The sequence below is a fragment of the Salvia hispanica genome, chromosome 4, assembly GCF_023119035.1.
Source record: "Salvia hispanica cultivar TCC Black 2014 chromosome 4, UniMelb_Shisp_WGS_1.0, whole genome shotgun sequence".
Classification (NCBI taxonomy): Eukaryota; Viridiplantae; Streptophyta; class Magnoliopsida; order Lamiales; family Lamiaceae; genus Salvia; species Salvia hispanica.
The window spans coordinates 14,853,481-14,868,305 of record NC_062968.1 but is presented as its reverse complement, the minus strand read 5'-3'; the positions used below and the strand labels follow the sequence as shown (position 1 = coordinate 14,868,305).

Here is a 14,825-nt window from a genome sequence, read left to right as displayed (position 1 = left end):
TGTGGATTTTATGTAGTCACAATGTGGTTATTTGTTTTAAAATTTGAATTTATTTATAGTAAGTGTATACGTCATAAGGGTTGAGGTGTGACAATATTCTACTATTATCTTTCTTTCATTTAAGTATTTTTATATTTCTTAAAATTTATGTTGAACTTCTTATCGATACTCTTGATCATGGAGGGAGTATATTGTTTATTTGAGATAGGTAGCTAGGTTGGTGCAATGAAGAAACCATAAATAAACATGTACTCCCTCCGTCTCAAAAAAATAAGACATGGACGGTATAGAAAGTAATGCATGATTGGTAAAGTAAGAGAGATGATGAGAAGGGTAGTTAAACAGTGTAAGTGGATAGTGAGACCCATATTATTAATAATGTTTAATGGTGGGACATAGCGGTATAAATTGTAAATAAATTGATGTATATGAATAATGAGTTTGAGAGAAGTTTCTATAAATGAAAATGAGATAATTTTATGGGACGGACCAAAAAAGAAAGTATCGTTATTTTTATGGGACTGAAGGGAGTATTCTTGTAGGGACATATGTAGTACTCCCTCTATCCCAATTAAGTTGAGGCAAAACCTTTTTGCGGAAATTAAGAAATTGTATTAAAAAATATGAAAGATAAATAAAGTAAAAAAGATAAAGAAAGAATAAAATAAATAATAGAATAAAGTAAAAATAATTGAATATTTAATAACACAATTTAGGTGAGACATTATTCCAGAAAAGAAAGCGAGCAGCTGGGAGTCTTGGGACGGAGGGTCGGGGTCACTGATGCATCAGTCTTATTTAGAAAGCGAGCAGCTCGGTTATTGCATGATATACTAGCATTGACAGTACAAAAATTATTAGTTGTAATAAGCGTGATGCATGATGTATGATGTGTCATAACATGCCTAATCTAATGCCATCCAATTTAATTACTTCCTCCGTCCCGCGTAAGATGATACGTTTTCCTTTTTAGTTTGTCCCAATTAAGATGATACATTTCCTTTTTTGGTAACCTTCTCTCTCCAATTAATACACTCAACCACTTTTTCTCACTCCTATTAAAATATTCATCTTTCTTTATCTCTCTACTTTAATACTTACACCCACCTTCTCTCTCTCCAATTAAACACTTTAACCAATAACTCATAAAATCCCGTGCCGGCTAAGCAATGTGTCATCTTAGCCGGGACGGAGGGAGTACTAGAGTACCACACAAACACGCAGGTGTATCTATCTCTATATATCTATTCATTAGAGAGAGTGATGGATGAATCAAGAATCTGATGGATGGGTATGTTGAGATTCGAGCCCACTTAAATTCGATTATTGTTCCTCCAATTACATCACATTTCTCTATGCCGTTTTCTTGCCATCTTTATTGTGCACCTCTTTCTCTTTTGTCTTTATCTTCTTTTATAATTTCTTTCTTTTTTCTCTATAAATCTACATGACAAATTAAAATTAGTTTATTTTTATATACTAGGAGTATATAAGTATCAATCTTTAAAATTGTAGTGGTTTGTATACTAAAAAATTGATGTAGCGCGTCTAAAGACTAGAGTGTTTTGTACTTACTAAATGAAATGAGACAATACACATGAATTCCTAAATAAGAAGCAGTCACAGCTCAAAATAACGCGGAGTAACAAGTTTAGTAATTTAGGTCATGAGAATAGAAATTAAAATATGGAGTATGTGATTTTTACTCTCCTGATCATTGACGTGACAGTTCATAGTAAAGGAATTGAATAACTCCAATAAATATAGTTGCAATGCAGATCTGTTTTTTTTTCTTTCAAAAACAGTAGAAAAACATTTGCTTGTATGGCCTTCTTATCTATTTATATGTGTAGGGTTACTCTAAATTAAATGGGTGTAAATTAAGTTGTTTTATTTTTGAAGGGTTGGAGGAGTTATTGCATGAATTATTGTTGTACGAAACCTTAGTTATTCAATCATCATCAACCTCTGATTTATCTGCTCTTTCTCTCTATAAAAATGTGTATATATGCATTGGGACACAGCTTGATTTCGTACCATTGCATTCAATGCATTTTGGACCTACTTTCTTCTCTAAATTTAATACGCCTAGTTGACATTTTGTACAAAACTTGTCTTCACACGTCTCCTCTAACTGCCATTCATTAATTTGTAACGAGAAACTTTTTCAAATGAGACAATTTTTAACTATGTAGTTGTTGCAATTATTATGATCACTATCTATATATGGCATGGAACTAATAACCTTGTATTCATTTGTATTCGAGCATGATAAACATATATTCATTTTTTGTAAATGAACTCTTACACTTAAAAGACACACAATGTACTTTTCCTTTTTCGTTACATTTGAGATCTAAATGGTCCTTACATCTTAACTCTCTCACAAAGAAAGATGAATATCACTCCTTTGAAATAGTTGTATAAATGTAAAAGGATGTCATAATGGCGAGGCGAGGGGTCTATTATTTCATCTTACTATTACTAATCTACAAGAAAGCATGTGTTTTTACTTCCGACTCATATAGACATTCTCACATGTCTCAAAACATTATCGTTTTAGTCCTCATAAACATTCAACTTTGTGGAAAATCGACTACTAGTCAAAGTCCACGATTTTTTAGTCACTTTTATGTTTATGTGAAATATCATAGTTTGGCTAAAATTAATGAATTTAGCTATTATTTCATCTTACTATAACTAATATTTTGTTTTGTACGTGAATGGGCTTTCAGTACTAAAGGCCCTACTGTTTTATATGTGAATGGACCTTCAGTATTACTGGGCTTACTGTTGGGCCTTACCAGATATCATTTCAACCAGTTTGACGAAAAATTAGTAAAAATATATAAGTAATTTATTTTTGAGAGAAGGGCATACGAATGGTACCAATATTTGGATCTAAACTCATATCTAATGCATATTGTTATTTGTTAGTAAATCTTAATTATTGAGCTGCAAATGCAGGCAGTTGCTGCACTGTAGGGCATAAACCAGACCGTGACGGGAAACCTAACCGAACTGTCGGAGCAGATGCCAATCGAGTGCTACACAACTTATAACAGGCCTCGTGGATTACGTGTTTGCCAACATTGGCAGCCTTTATAAGGAGGAGACTATCCATTGCAGGTTTGTGGGATCGAGCTCAGAGTGGCAGCTGTTGGGTACCAAACGAGCAAGGGGCTGAACCACGCCATCGTGGAGAAAGGATATACGGGAAACGTAATGCTGTTCAAAATTATAGTACTGGAAAAACTCATTTGTCTAAAGAAACACATGTTCATTAACATTCCAACATAGAAGCAAGCATCCTAGATTATGTCGATGAACAGTCGATACATTACATTAAGATATACGAAATCTACTCTACTCAGTACTTTGCAACAACGGCTTCGAAGATGCCATCGGATCTGAAATGGGGAGAGAACAACCTAGGGTCGACGGGCCCTGGCAGATTGAAGAAGAGCGTGAAGGGTCCAGGGGGTGATTGTTGCTGGAATTTCATTTCGTATACTCGGGAATATTTTTGGACGATCTTACCACCAGTCGAAGTCACACCTCGAACACAGACCTTTCCGTCCCTTTGAACATCACAGCTGAATTCACCTGATACACGTAATCAAGTGAGAACAAAAACCATATAAACATAAAAGTGTAAAAGGTTAATTGAATGTGCTTCATAGACACACTTCAATGTCGAAAATTAATGAAAAGTTTTCAACATAAGAAGAAGATTTATCCTGTGTTCATCATTCTCTCATGACATTATACACAGTAATGGGAAGATATGGTGCATTGAGTCAATGACCAATATCCGATTTCAGTTTGCAGCTTCAAGTCCACACAGACTGATCTTGTTATTTTCAAGATGTGTGTGTTAGAATCTCTAGACTACAAGTAAGAATCTAAAGCACGGCCGAAATTAACATGAAATAGGTTTGTCAGTCATAATCCAATGGACTAAAATCTCTCTTTCCTAATGATGCTCCCTCACTCCTGTAAAGACACGAAACATCAGTCTCTTTATGAAGAACGAGAAGTTTAATCTCTCATAGCCAAATACATAACTTCCAGCCTGCACATGTTCGATCAGAAAATGAGCATGGAAAACACATTACTTTGCTTAAACCGTTCACAGATACTCTTCATTTACTTAAGTTATTTCCACAGCCAACCAAAACTACAAAAAAACACAATATACAAAAGAACATAAAAGAGTAAATCACAGACACGGAGTGATGAGGTGAAGAGAAATTTACCAGGATCTTTCTTGACGCCAGGTAGAGCAATACAAAAGTAATATGCAGATTTGCTCTCACCAATGTCTGTGATGCCAATAGGTGGTCCAGTCCCCCCTTTACAAGCTGTACCAGTCAAGACAACAGACGTATTCGAACACCATTCTTCCACCTTTGGAACAGGCACAAGGGGCAAAGCAAACGGCTGGGCAGAACTGCAAGTCCTTGGATACGTAACCAATTGCATAGAATCAGAATGGTGCGTCTCTTCCCCTGCATCTTTGCTGTTATTCAGGTCCACTATCCCACCATTTTCATCCATTGCAGATATACTTCTTTTCCAGCAGCCACGTCACCTAGCCCAAGAATGACTTGATTCAACAAACAATTGTGAGTGAAACTAATAAATGGCAAGAAACGATATAGGGAGACAAGAGACATTTTCAGGGCAGAAATAGAAAGCAGGTTCTATGTACAATGTTAATTCTGAACAAAGGATTTAACGACCAACTCGTTTGGAGTAAACTGATTGGATTTGAATAACGACTGCAAAGGGTATTTGAATAACAACGGCCCCGTTTATAAATATGTTTATTATGGTCAGGGATTCAAGGATAACAGAAGTTCCCATTCAAACAAAGCTGAGAGAGAATGATTTGAAAGAGAATCATCAAGCTCGTTATAAACGAAATTAGAATTATAGTGATGTAGCTGTATTTAAGCTCGAATTGATATGTTTACTGAAACCATGATAAAAAATAATTAGTCTAGCAAGCATAATCTGATCAATGTTGGAGATCAATCTCTATGTAATATGCTCTATCTTCGTTTGCTGAAATAGCTCGGTAGCACCGTCACACGACACCCACACAATCACCACGACAACATTGGGCAAACTAATTGGGATTCTCTAAGCCAAACTCAACTAACACTAGAACAAACGCTTCATCCAAAATTACCATAAACCATTAACATATGAAAAGGCTACATTCCACCACCCACCCACTTAAATCAAGATTTTTCGTCTGAAGTTGCAATTAATCATGTTTCATTTTTCGAGTTTCATTTCTTGGCAACAAGATTGAATATCTTCTTTTTATACTAAAAATTGAGCTTTGGGTAAAGTTACATAACAACCTAACTAAGAAAATAATTCACTAGAGTAAGATGAAAATCAGGGGAAACGAACGATTTCAAGAATTGAAACGACAAAAACACTAAAATTAGTCGAACAAGGAATGCAAGAAGAATTACCTGTTGATAACTCGAAAGGAAAGCTGGGTTGGGTAAATTTGAGCAGAGAAATGTGGTCTGCGGTGTTATGATCGCCGAAAAAGACGCAGTTGTGCTTCTTCTTTTCTTCTTCACCGGAAATTATAAAGTTTAAACGGTGACATTAACAAAGCATGACCAAATTTAGTTTGTTGAAATAAATTAGGGGAGAAATTACCAAAAAATAAATTAGGGGAGAAATTACCAAAATGGGATTAATTGAGTTTTTTTTATTACAATTTACAAAAGAGGGAAATACACTGCGTATGCAAGACGCAACATATTAAAGTATCCCGCATCTTTGCCTAACACGTGAGAGTATCTCGCGTCTTAATTAAACATATGAATTGTCGTCGCGTCTCTACCTTAGTATTCCAGAACAAGTTGATTCCCCACCTCCTCCGCGCGACAGCTGCTTCAGATCGAGAAATTAGCTCCGATTTGTATTTTAAGTGTTCTATTATGATTATTATTGTTATTTTGTGTATAATTTTGTTGAATTTTGGGTAAGCTTTAGGATTGAATTTTGTTGATAAATCTGCTCTCATCAACAAATGAACATTGAATTATGGTATATTTTTCTTGAATATAGATTTGGAATTTAGAATACTGAATTTCGTTGAATATAGAATTTTATAGATTGATTTTTATGAATTAATTTGCTATTAAAGGTGGGAGAAATAGATTTTGGGTTTATCCATATCTAGTAGTAGCACAATTTTTTCACATATCATCGAAACTAACTGATAATATGATATTTTCTTATTCAATATAATAAATGTTATTCAATATAATAAATGCTTTCGCACGAATTAAATTATATGCAATACTCAAACTTAAGAGCTAGATCATTTTCCATTCCAATATAAACGCACAAACACTGTCATTTGTGCAAAATATAGTAGATAAAACAACATTAGGTAGATACATAAATAAACACTCTTACTAAAAACTTACTAAAGTGAGCTGCAAATTGTGTATTTTCAAGAAAGAATAACGAGCAATGAATCCAAGAACCCTAAAATAAAAAATAAATAGGAGAGGTAAAGGCGCATCAGCAAGTCATGTCTTTAAGAGACACGTGATACGCTCTCGCGTGTGAGGCAAAGACGCAGGATGCTCTCACGCGTCTTCTAAAGACGCGTATTTTCTTCTTTTGTAACAATAAAAACTCTCCGTAATATGCTATATGATTAATCCTATCTGGGGAAGCATTTGTCCGTTTTAGTTCAAGAGAAAAGAATGATTTATTGTATTCAAAAATAAAATGTGATATTTTTTCTAATACAAACTATTCAAAATCGCACCAGAAGATGGAACATATCTAAGTTGTATCCGAGGGAGAGTCATTGCAAGGGAGTTAGGTAAGCCACAAACTTGTCATTGGTCACTTTTGTGGGCTATGAAGCGGTTCAGGTCGCATGATGAGGCCAATCTGGCCATGCGATGTGGCGCTGATCAATGTTGGATTTTTATTTTTATTCTAATTTTTACCATTTTAGATTTGGTTAAAGTGTTTTAAAATAGTCTTATTTTTCTTTTTTCCATTTATCTTCCAATATTTATCTTATACTCCTTGATCCAATATAAAGGAACTCATTTAATATGGCAATACATGAAAACACAACAATTTAGTTCATGAGTAGTTCCAGCAGCCCTAGGACGCAACCAATTGTGACGGTATAAAAGTGCATGACAGCCACACGGTAGCTCGCGTACAATCAATTTGACGAGTAATTGCATGTTGCCAACATGATGGATGAGAATGTTTATTGAGTCGTCAAAGCCTTTTGTATAAAACATCTCGTATGTAGAGTGACAGCCACACGATATAAAAGTGTATGACAGCCACACGGTAGCTCGCGTACAATACATATTTATAATCATTAAGATTTTAAATTTTAATTCTATTAGTCCACGACCACGATTCGATTGTCCCATGATTCGAATAAGGTTGAGTGACACGAATCACATCCATTTATATCATGTTTGACAGGTTGATAACTCATTTATCAAATATACTTTTAATATACATTCCACCGTAGAAGTGAATAGAGAAAAGCATGTGTGAGGTTGGCGTGGATTTGTTGACAAAAAAAATAAATATAATTTGTGGTAATTTGTTGTATAAAACATCTTGTATGTAGATTGAACTCCATGGGAAATTGTTTATTACAAATATTGTTTAGCAATTGATTATTGATTATCGCCTTTAAAACCAGAGTGGGGCGCAGAGTGATCGCAGATTGCTGGTTTGAATTTGGAGATGCATTTGAGTGAGAATGAGGGGATTCAAGGCAAAACCTTTGTGGTGACCGGCGGGCTTGGCTTCGTGGGCTCCGCACTCTGCTTCGAGCTACTCAGAAGAGGTGCCTATCAAGTCCGGGCCTTTGACATTCGCCCCGAATCCCCCTGGTCTGCCGCTCTCCATGATCGCGGTGTTCGTCATCTTCAAGGTCTGCTTCTTTCTTTTCCTACAAGATTATTACCTTATTGTCGTAGATGCACACTTGTTTCTAATCATTTAGATGCATTCTAATCTAGGGTTTTACATTTGTTTGATGTTACTCTGTTTTTAGTGATAGAGCTGCACTGAGTAATTGGGGGTTTCTAGCTATATGAGATGAAAAATGCAGGATTGAATTTGGTTATGCACTTTTAATTATTTGGCTTATCAAGCAAATGCATAATCTCGATATTAGTATTCGTATTATTCATATGTGATGATACACTCCAATTATCAGGGGATGTGCGTAAGAAAAAAGATGTTGACAAGGCTTTACAAGGGGCAGATTGTGTGTTTCACCTGGCCTCATATGGAATGTCCGGAAAAGAGATGCTTCAGTATGGGCGTGTCGATGAAATCAATATTAACGGAACCTGCCATGTCTTGGATGCTTGCCTCGAGCATGGGGTGAGCAGACTCGTTTATGTCAGCACCTATAATGTTGTATTTGGCGGGCAGGAAATCTTAAATGGAAACGAGGCGCTACCTTACTTTCCTATTGCTGACCATGTTGACTCATACGGCCGCAGCAAATCTATAGCCGAGCAGCTTGTTCTCAAGCACAATGGTCAACCCTTTAGGTTAGTTTTTATGTATTTTCCCTGTTGCCTCCTTAAAATATAATCCAATGTCTGGTAGGAAAAAATTAAACAGTAGTTTCTAGTCCATTCTTATTTTCGTTGGGTTGATTTCGAATTGGTCTACACAGAAAAGAGAAAGGAAAGTTGTACTCCTGTGCAATCCGTCCTGCAGCTATATATGGGCCAGGTGAAGAAAGGCACCTGCCTCGGATCATAAAACTTGCAAAGTTGGGTCTTCTGCCTTTCAAAATTGGGGATACGAAGGTGAAATCGGATTGGGTCTATGTTGATAACATTGTTCTGGCAATGCTCCAGGCTAGCATGGGTCTTTTGGATGATATTCCTGGGAGAGTAGGGCGGCCTGTTGCGGCCGGCCAAGCCTACTTCATATCGGATGGTAAGCTGGTCCATATGTTGATTATTGATATTTCATTTTTTTAATTAGATTTGTTGAAGCATTGTCAAGAAACTAACTATACATTGAGTTGTAGTTCATTGATGGCCATGTTTCCTCTCAGAGAAATATTTTTCTTTCCGTCTTAGTTGTTTCCCTTGTTATTCACAGGTTCTCCAGTCAACAGTTTTGAGTTCCTCAGGCCACTGCTTGAAGGCTTGAACTATGAATTGCCTAAATTGACATTGCCAGTCTCCCAAGCCCTTTTTCTCGGAAAGCTTATCTCAGTGTTCTACTCACTTTTGTACCCGTGTCTAAGCCAGAAGTGGCTTCCTCAGCCTCTTATCCTTCCTGCTGAAGTCTACAAGGTTCTACCCGACCCGTAAATTTCCTGCTATTTATTCTTTTATCTACTTGGGATTGGATAAGTAGTTCTTTGCTATCCCGATTAAAAGGCAGCTGTATGCACAACATATTGTTAACTACAAGAATTGTTGTTCTTATGTTTGGCAGGTTGGCGTGACCCATTACTTTTCGTTCCTGAAAGCGAAGGAGGAACTGGGTTATAGGCCTCTGGTTAGCCCTAAAGAGGGTATGGCTGCCACGCTCGAATACTGGAAGGAAAGGAAAAGAAGAACACTAGATGGTCCGACCATATACGCCTGGGTGGCTGTTTTGACTGGAATGACAATGATGTTCTGTGCTGCGTGCTTGCCTGACTTGGGGCCGGTTCCCCTGATAAGAGCGATTTGCCTTTTCTTTCTACGCTCCATGACGGTGATACGCGCAATCTTCACCATGGCAGTTGCTGCACATATTGGGGAGGGTGTCTACGCTTGGCAACTTGCAAGAAGATGTGATCCTGAAAATGCAGCAGGTTGGTTTTTGCAAACTGTTGTTTTGGGATTCTTTTCGTTGCGTTTTTTACTGAAAAGAGCTAAAACTCATTCAAAGTAACATCTCTCTCTCCTCTGTGGACTTGTATCATGGTTGCTTTTTAAGATTTGAAATTTTGTGTATAGCTGGAAACAAGCATTTTATCCAGTTTTTAAAATTGTCTCTTTCTTTCTCTTTTCTACTTTATTTATCTATATTTAATTCACTGAACACAATTTTCTTAAATATCATGCCGAAAAGAAATACCCCAAGTAACATGGGATGAGGGAGATATGTGAAGCAGGGAGCATCAAATAGTTGGTGGTTAACAATTAGCCGAAAGCATGGTAAAGAAAGTAACTAATGTAACAGCTACAATCCAATCTGACGTGTCAGCCAACCAAGAACCCAATTCTACTGGGTGCATTCATACCATACTAGCATTCAACAAGACATACACAGCTACGGTTATAAGATGGCAAACATAAACTATGCAGACAAGATCATTTCCAAGGCATGGCAGACATGGCATGGGGTTGGTTGTTGCAAGCACCGGAGCTCGGATTGTGAGGGCTTGCAGCCCCACCGGAGGACTCGCTGAATGTACCTTGTGATGGCGAGCTGATCGTAACGCCCATGTTCACTTTCGGTGGACCAGATAAAGGCTCCATATGGCTTGCTGATTTTGGCTCTTTCCGATCATCTGCTAGAAAGCTTCCGACTATGACCTGCAATCAAACACAGCCACACTTGTTGAAACTGCAAACAGACAATGCTCAATCTCCATGAATCAGGAATATGTAAAAACTCGGGATACAATACAAGAACATCCTAAAGCCGAAACAACCATAGCATGGGACTGAATATATCGAAGCTCTACGGGTTTCTCACCAAAGCCAGCGGTGTTTAGACGTTCGGACTTTTATTAGTTGAGTGTAGTGACCGTCAGAAAATGACAACATGCTTTAGAAACTCAATTCATGGACAAGGACACAATTTCAGAGAGCAATATACCTTGACATTGGAAGCTGCAATTAACACACCAGACACGCAACCACCAAACACCCTTCCTTGAGGTCCAGCTAACGTTGTGCTTAACCCACCGATTCTGCTTTTGGGACCACCAGTATCCGATACCATAAATGAGCCCGACAGGGACAAGATGTCAAATCGCCCCTACATAAACAGAAAGAATAACATTAGCAAGTATATTCAGTTGGGCAAGGAGAATGCAACAAGAAGAATTTCTGATCCTTGGCTGTTCAGACAATTTGAGTAGGAAATAAAGCTTATCGGGATGTAAAATATGCAAGCTGCCACTCCTCTAATTTGAACCCCGACCCAATACAGATCAGCAGTTCATGATTAAAATAAAACCTAGAAATTGATTATCCTTATAAAAGTGTGCCATATAGGGTTCACAAAGCATTTGGTTCAGAAAAACCTCGTAAGTTGCAGTTCCACCAGATTTTGAAGTTTGGCTGAGTGTCACATTTGATATGGCACCATTTGCAGATAGGATACAGACAGCCCTTGGACCATTTTGAGAAAACGCCATAACTTTCAAAGATACATCCTGAAACCCAGTAGCAAGTATTAATCAACATATGATGGTGCTATTTCCCTTCGACCATCCAATGCCATCCATTCAAAGATATGTATATCTATACCTCTCACAGAGAAAACCTAAATCAGACATACCAAGAAGAGATAAAAGACTCCATTAGAACAGTATCACATGCACCAAATTTTGAAAACAGAATAGTATACAAATCAAGCTACATAACCGCAACTCTGCGAAATACTATGAGTTTTTATGGAACCATAATTAGAATAGATGAAGTTGTGGGTATTTAAGTGGAAGGAATCAAGATATTCTTTTGAGTAAAGAGATCCAAATAGACATGAGCTCTGTAATTGTAGAATGGTAGTAAATATTTATGTAAATTCTCAACCTCTCCAGCCCTCACGTCGATTACATGAGGTATGAATCCAATCCCGTTTGAACCTGCAAGCATGAAGTTGTGTGAGAATTTCAAGTTATAAGAAGATAACAACACAATAATAATGGTATGAAAAAGTAGAAGCTGCAAATGAAGAGGGAAAAAGTAAAAAGGTAACAAATAAATAAACAAAACATTAAAATATAAAGAAGCTCGCTCCACTGTGTAGTGCAGCAATCAAACTACAAGTTATGGACAAGCCAAGACATGGTAAAGTGAGAATATTTCCTAGAATGAAAAAAAAGAAACTCATAAATACAAATAAAGGCAAACAAAAGGAGAAAAAAAAAAGAAAAAGATACACTAACTTGCATAAGCATTACCATTCACACGGCAACGCAAGTTTAGAAGGGGGTATCCAGGTAATTTCCATACTAATTTAAAAATGGTCAGCTTCAGCAAATGGCAATTTCTTCCCAATATACAGTTCTAAGATAAGAGAAACCACAACTAAAGTAACTTGCCACATTTAAAAAAACACAAAAATCCAGAATAAGAATATAATAAAAGGTGAATAGGAATCCCAACTGCCTTATCCATATTGATTGTAAGAAACAGACAATATATAATACCTATAGCTTCAATTTGCTTTTTCTTGTTGGTGGAACCAGGGGGCCTTCCTCTTGGCTTCTTGGCCGATCCAACAACCACTTCCGGAGATAAATTCTCCGTCTGCGGCCCAGGCCCAGGCCCAGGAGCCATCACCATGGCCATGCTGCCATCTGTCCCATATTTCCTTGGCCGGCCCCTCCTCCGTTTCTGCTCACTCATCCCCTCCTTACCCACTTGCTGTAACGGCGGCGGCACGGAGTAGGGCACGCGCATTTGCTGATCCAGCTGAGGCTCAGAATGCGGCGTTAATGTAAACGGGTCGGATTCAGGCCCACCCGACATTTTTGCGGGTTTCCGAAATTAACCCGGAAGAAACGCAGTAATTACCAAGAAAATGTTGCACAGAGATCTTCAGCAGCTGAAGAAGAAGAAGAATCTCTCAAATTAACTGATTTAAGTTTAATGACGCCATTCAAACACATTCACGCACTCAAGCATAGCACATTCACACCAACAACACCGCAGAATTCCAATATTTTGCTTTGGAAAAAAAGGAAAACTGAGATTCAGTAATGATGAATGTTCTATGCAGTAAAATTTTGAATGTTTTCCTTTTCCACCCAATTTTCCAAGGGATCGGCCGAAAACCAACCTAGGAGCTCCAAATTAAACCGACAAAAAGATAAATAGTTTTCAAAATTCCTAATTTCTCACCATTTTTTCCTGTTAATAAGTAATAACGAAAAAACACATAATAGCACATAAAATCAACCAAAATAAATTTAAAAAAAAAATCAGAAAACTCACGAATAAATGATGAAAATTTTGTGTGTCAGCTGAGAGTCAGGAACATCCGAACATCCAAACGCAAAGCTAGGGAATTTTTAGGGATTGCGGATACAGAAAATAGGGATTTTTTGCGAAGAAATGAATTTCAGTAATGTTAATTTATTTATAATTACGAGGGGCTTGTTATTTTTCTTTTTCAATTTTCTTTTACCTATTTTTGCTACACGTATACAGAAGGTTAAAATAATTACTGCAAATTCACCATCATTCTTACGAAAATTGCAATTGGAGCCCAATATTCTCTAAGTTTTAACAATTCAAAATTGTTATACTATCATAATAATTTTGAAATTGGAACCATATTAAGAAAATTAATGTCAGAAATTATGTTTGTTTTACAATTTAATGTTGGACACGAATTTTAGAAAAATACTCTTAATACATTCTAACCATACAATCTAGCTACATAAACCATACCAATTATAACCACATTTTAATGTACCCCCTACTATTATAATTAGAGTCTATCGATCTAAAACCATCATATAGTACCACTAATTAATGTACGGCAACAACTTCCATATTACTATTGCTACATAATTAATTTTAAATTTATATTGAATACTTCTATTGATGAGATTCGTACCTATAATTCAAAAGAAAAAATAAGTTTAAAATTAACATTATCGTAGTAGTTGGTAGAAGTCATGTTTCGTGCTGCTACATCAGTTATTAGTGCAAAACTTGTGAGGCACCTTTCTCCAGAGAAGATAATCATATTCGCTATTTAATAATAGAGTAGTAATTTAAAGACATAGTGTCTTCATGCCATAATGCCCTTATATTTTTTTTATAAGAATAATTTATATATGGACAAACATACCTTTATTTCAAATAAAAAGAAATTAGCTAAATAGTTATGTAGTATAACCGTTTAATTATTAAAGGAAAGTCAAATCAATGCAAATTAACTATCTTAATAGTAACTTCCAATAACTTTGGGGAATTATAATTAAGTCAATTAATAACTTTCTTCAAATTTGCATAATATAAAAAGATTTGAATTAATTTATCTTAAGATGGAGAATTTTATTTTATTCGAAACTAATATAAAAATTAACTTTTGAATTAAGTTTACTCATCTAATAATCAATAACAACTAATTATTTGCATTAAATTATTTTATTATAAAATAAATATTAACATTAGTAAAGATATGAAAAGGACTAATTGTATTTATACTTAATTTGTTGGTGGTATCATTCAATGAACTAATGATGATTAATATTGTATCTCCTCGTGTAATCTACATCGCTACTCAAAATCATGAAATACATATAAATTTGATATCTAAAAGTAAATTAAAATGATAAATGTTATTCGCATCAAATAACTATTGAAGTTTTAATATAATAAATTCCGGTTATTTTATAGTATTTCTCTTTATTCCAAATTATACACATTGTTTCCATTTTCCATATTTTTGCTCATTGCTTTGTTTATATTTCTATTCGTACTTTACCTTGAAATTATATATTTGTTTGTGCAAATTGACAATTAAAATCAAAACTAAATTATTTCTCATCTTCTCTCTAAAATGAATACAAGAAAGAA

General features: G+C 35.9%; 3 protein-coding genes across 6 annotated transcripts; 1 reads left to right on the top strand and 2 right to left on the bottom strand.

Moving 5' to 3' along the window:
- Positions 1 to 3,265: 3,265 nt before the first annotated feature.
- On the bottom strand, positions 3,266 to 5,655 carry LOC125218927 (increased DNA methylation 3-like). Of its 2 annotated transcripts, none has more exons than XM_048120733.1 (3): positions 5,493 to 5,655; positions 4,260 to 4,594; positions 3,266 to 3,606 (listed from the first exon to the last, which is right to left on the bottom strand). In XM_048120733.1, the coding sequence occupies exons 2-3, from the start codon at positions 4,558 to 4,560 to the stop codon at positions 3,371 to 3,373; spliced, it is 537 nt and encodes a 178-aa protein (XP_047976690.1). In that variant the 5' UTR covers positions 4,561 to 4,594; positions 5,493 to 5,655; the 3' UTR covers positions 3,266 to 3,370. The 2 variants fall into 2 exon arrangements, with proteins under 2 accessions (XP_047976690.1, XP_047976689.1); XM_048120732.1 differs by having other exon boundaries at positions 4,260 to 4,609; positions 5,493 to 5,654.
- A 1,904-nt stretch (positions 5,656 to 7,559) lies between these two features.
- LOC125219222 (short-chain dehydrogenase/reductase family 42E member 1-like) lies at positions 7,560 to 10,069 on the top strand. The gene is made up of 6 exons (XM_048121136.1): positions 7,560 to 7,625; positions 7,733 to 7,966; positions 8,255 to 8,597; positions 8,726 to 8,994; positions 9,163 to 9,359; positions 9,505 to 10,069. Exons 2-6 carry the CDS (start codon positions 7,777 to 7,779, stop codon positions 9,946 to 9,948), a joined length of 1,443 nt encoding a protein of 480 aa, XP_047977093.1. The 5' UTR covers positions 7,560 to 7,625; positions 7,733 to 7,776; the 3' UTR covers positions 9,949 to 10,069.
- A 107-nt stretch (positions 10,070 to 10,176) lies between these two features.
- On the bottom strand, positions 10,177 to 13,365 carry LOC125222077 (AT-hook motif nuclear-localized protein 10-like). 3 transcript variants are annotated; one of them, XM_048124503.1, is made up of 7 exons: positions 13,230 to 13,365; positions 12,810 to 12,840; positions 12,443 to 12,707; positions 11,823 to 11,875; positions 11,312 to 11,443; positions 10,882 to 11,043; positions 10,177 to 10,595 (listed from the first exon to the last, which is right to left on the bottom strand). In XM_048124503.1, the coding sequence occupies exons 3-7, from the start codon at positions 12,693 to 12,695 to the stop codon at positions 10,371 to 10,373; spliced, it is 825 nt and encodes a 274-aa protein (XP_047980460.1). In that variant the 5' UTR covers positions 12,696 to 12,707; positions 12,810 to 12,840; positions 13,230 to 13,365; the 3' UTR covers positions 10,177 to 10,370. The 3 variants fall into 3 exon arrangements, with proteins under 3 accessions (XP_047980460.1, XP_047980458.1, XP_047980459.1); XM_048124501.1 differs by having other exon boundaries at positions 12,443 to 12,840; XM_048124502.1 differs by lacking the exon at positions 12,810 to 12,840 and having other exon boundaries at positions 13,230 to 13,328.
- Positions 13,366 to 14,825: the final 1,460 nt, after the last annotated feature.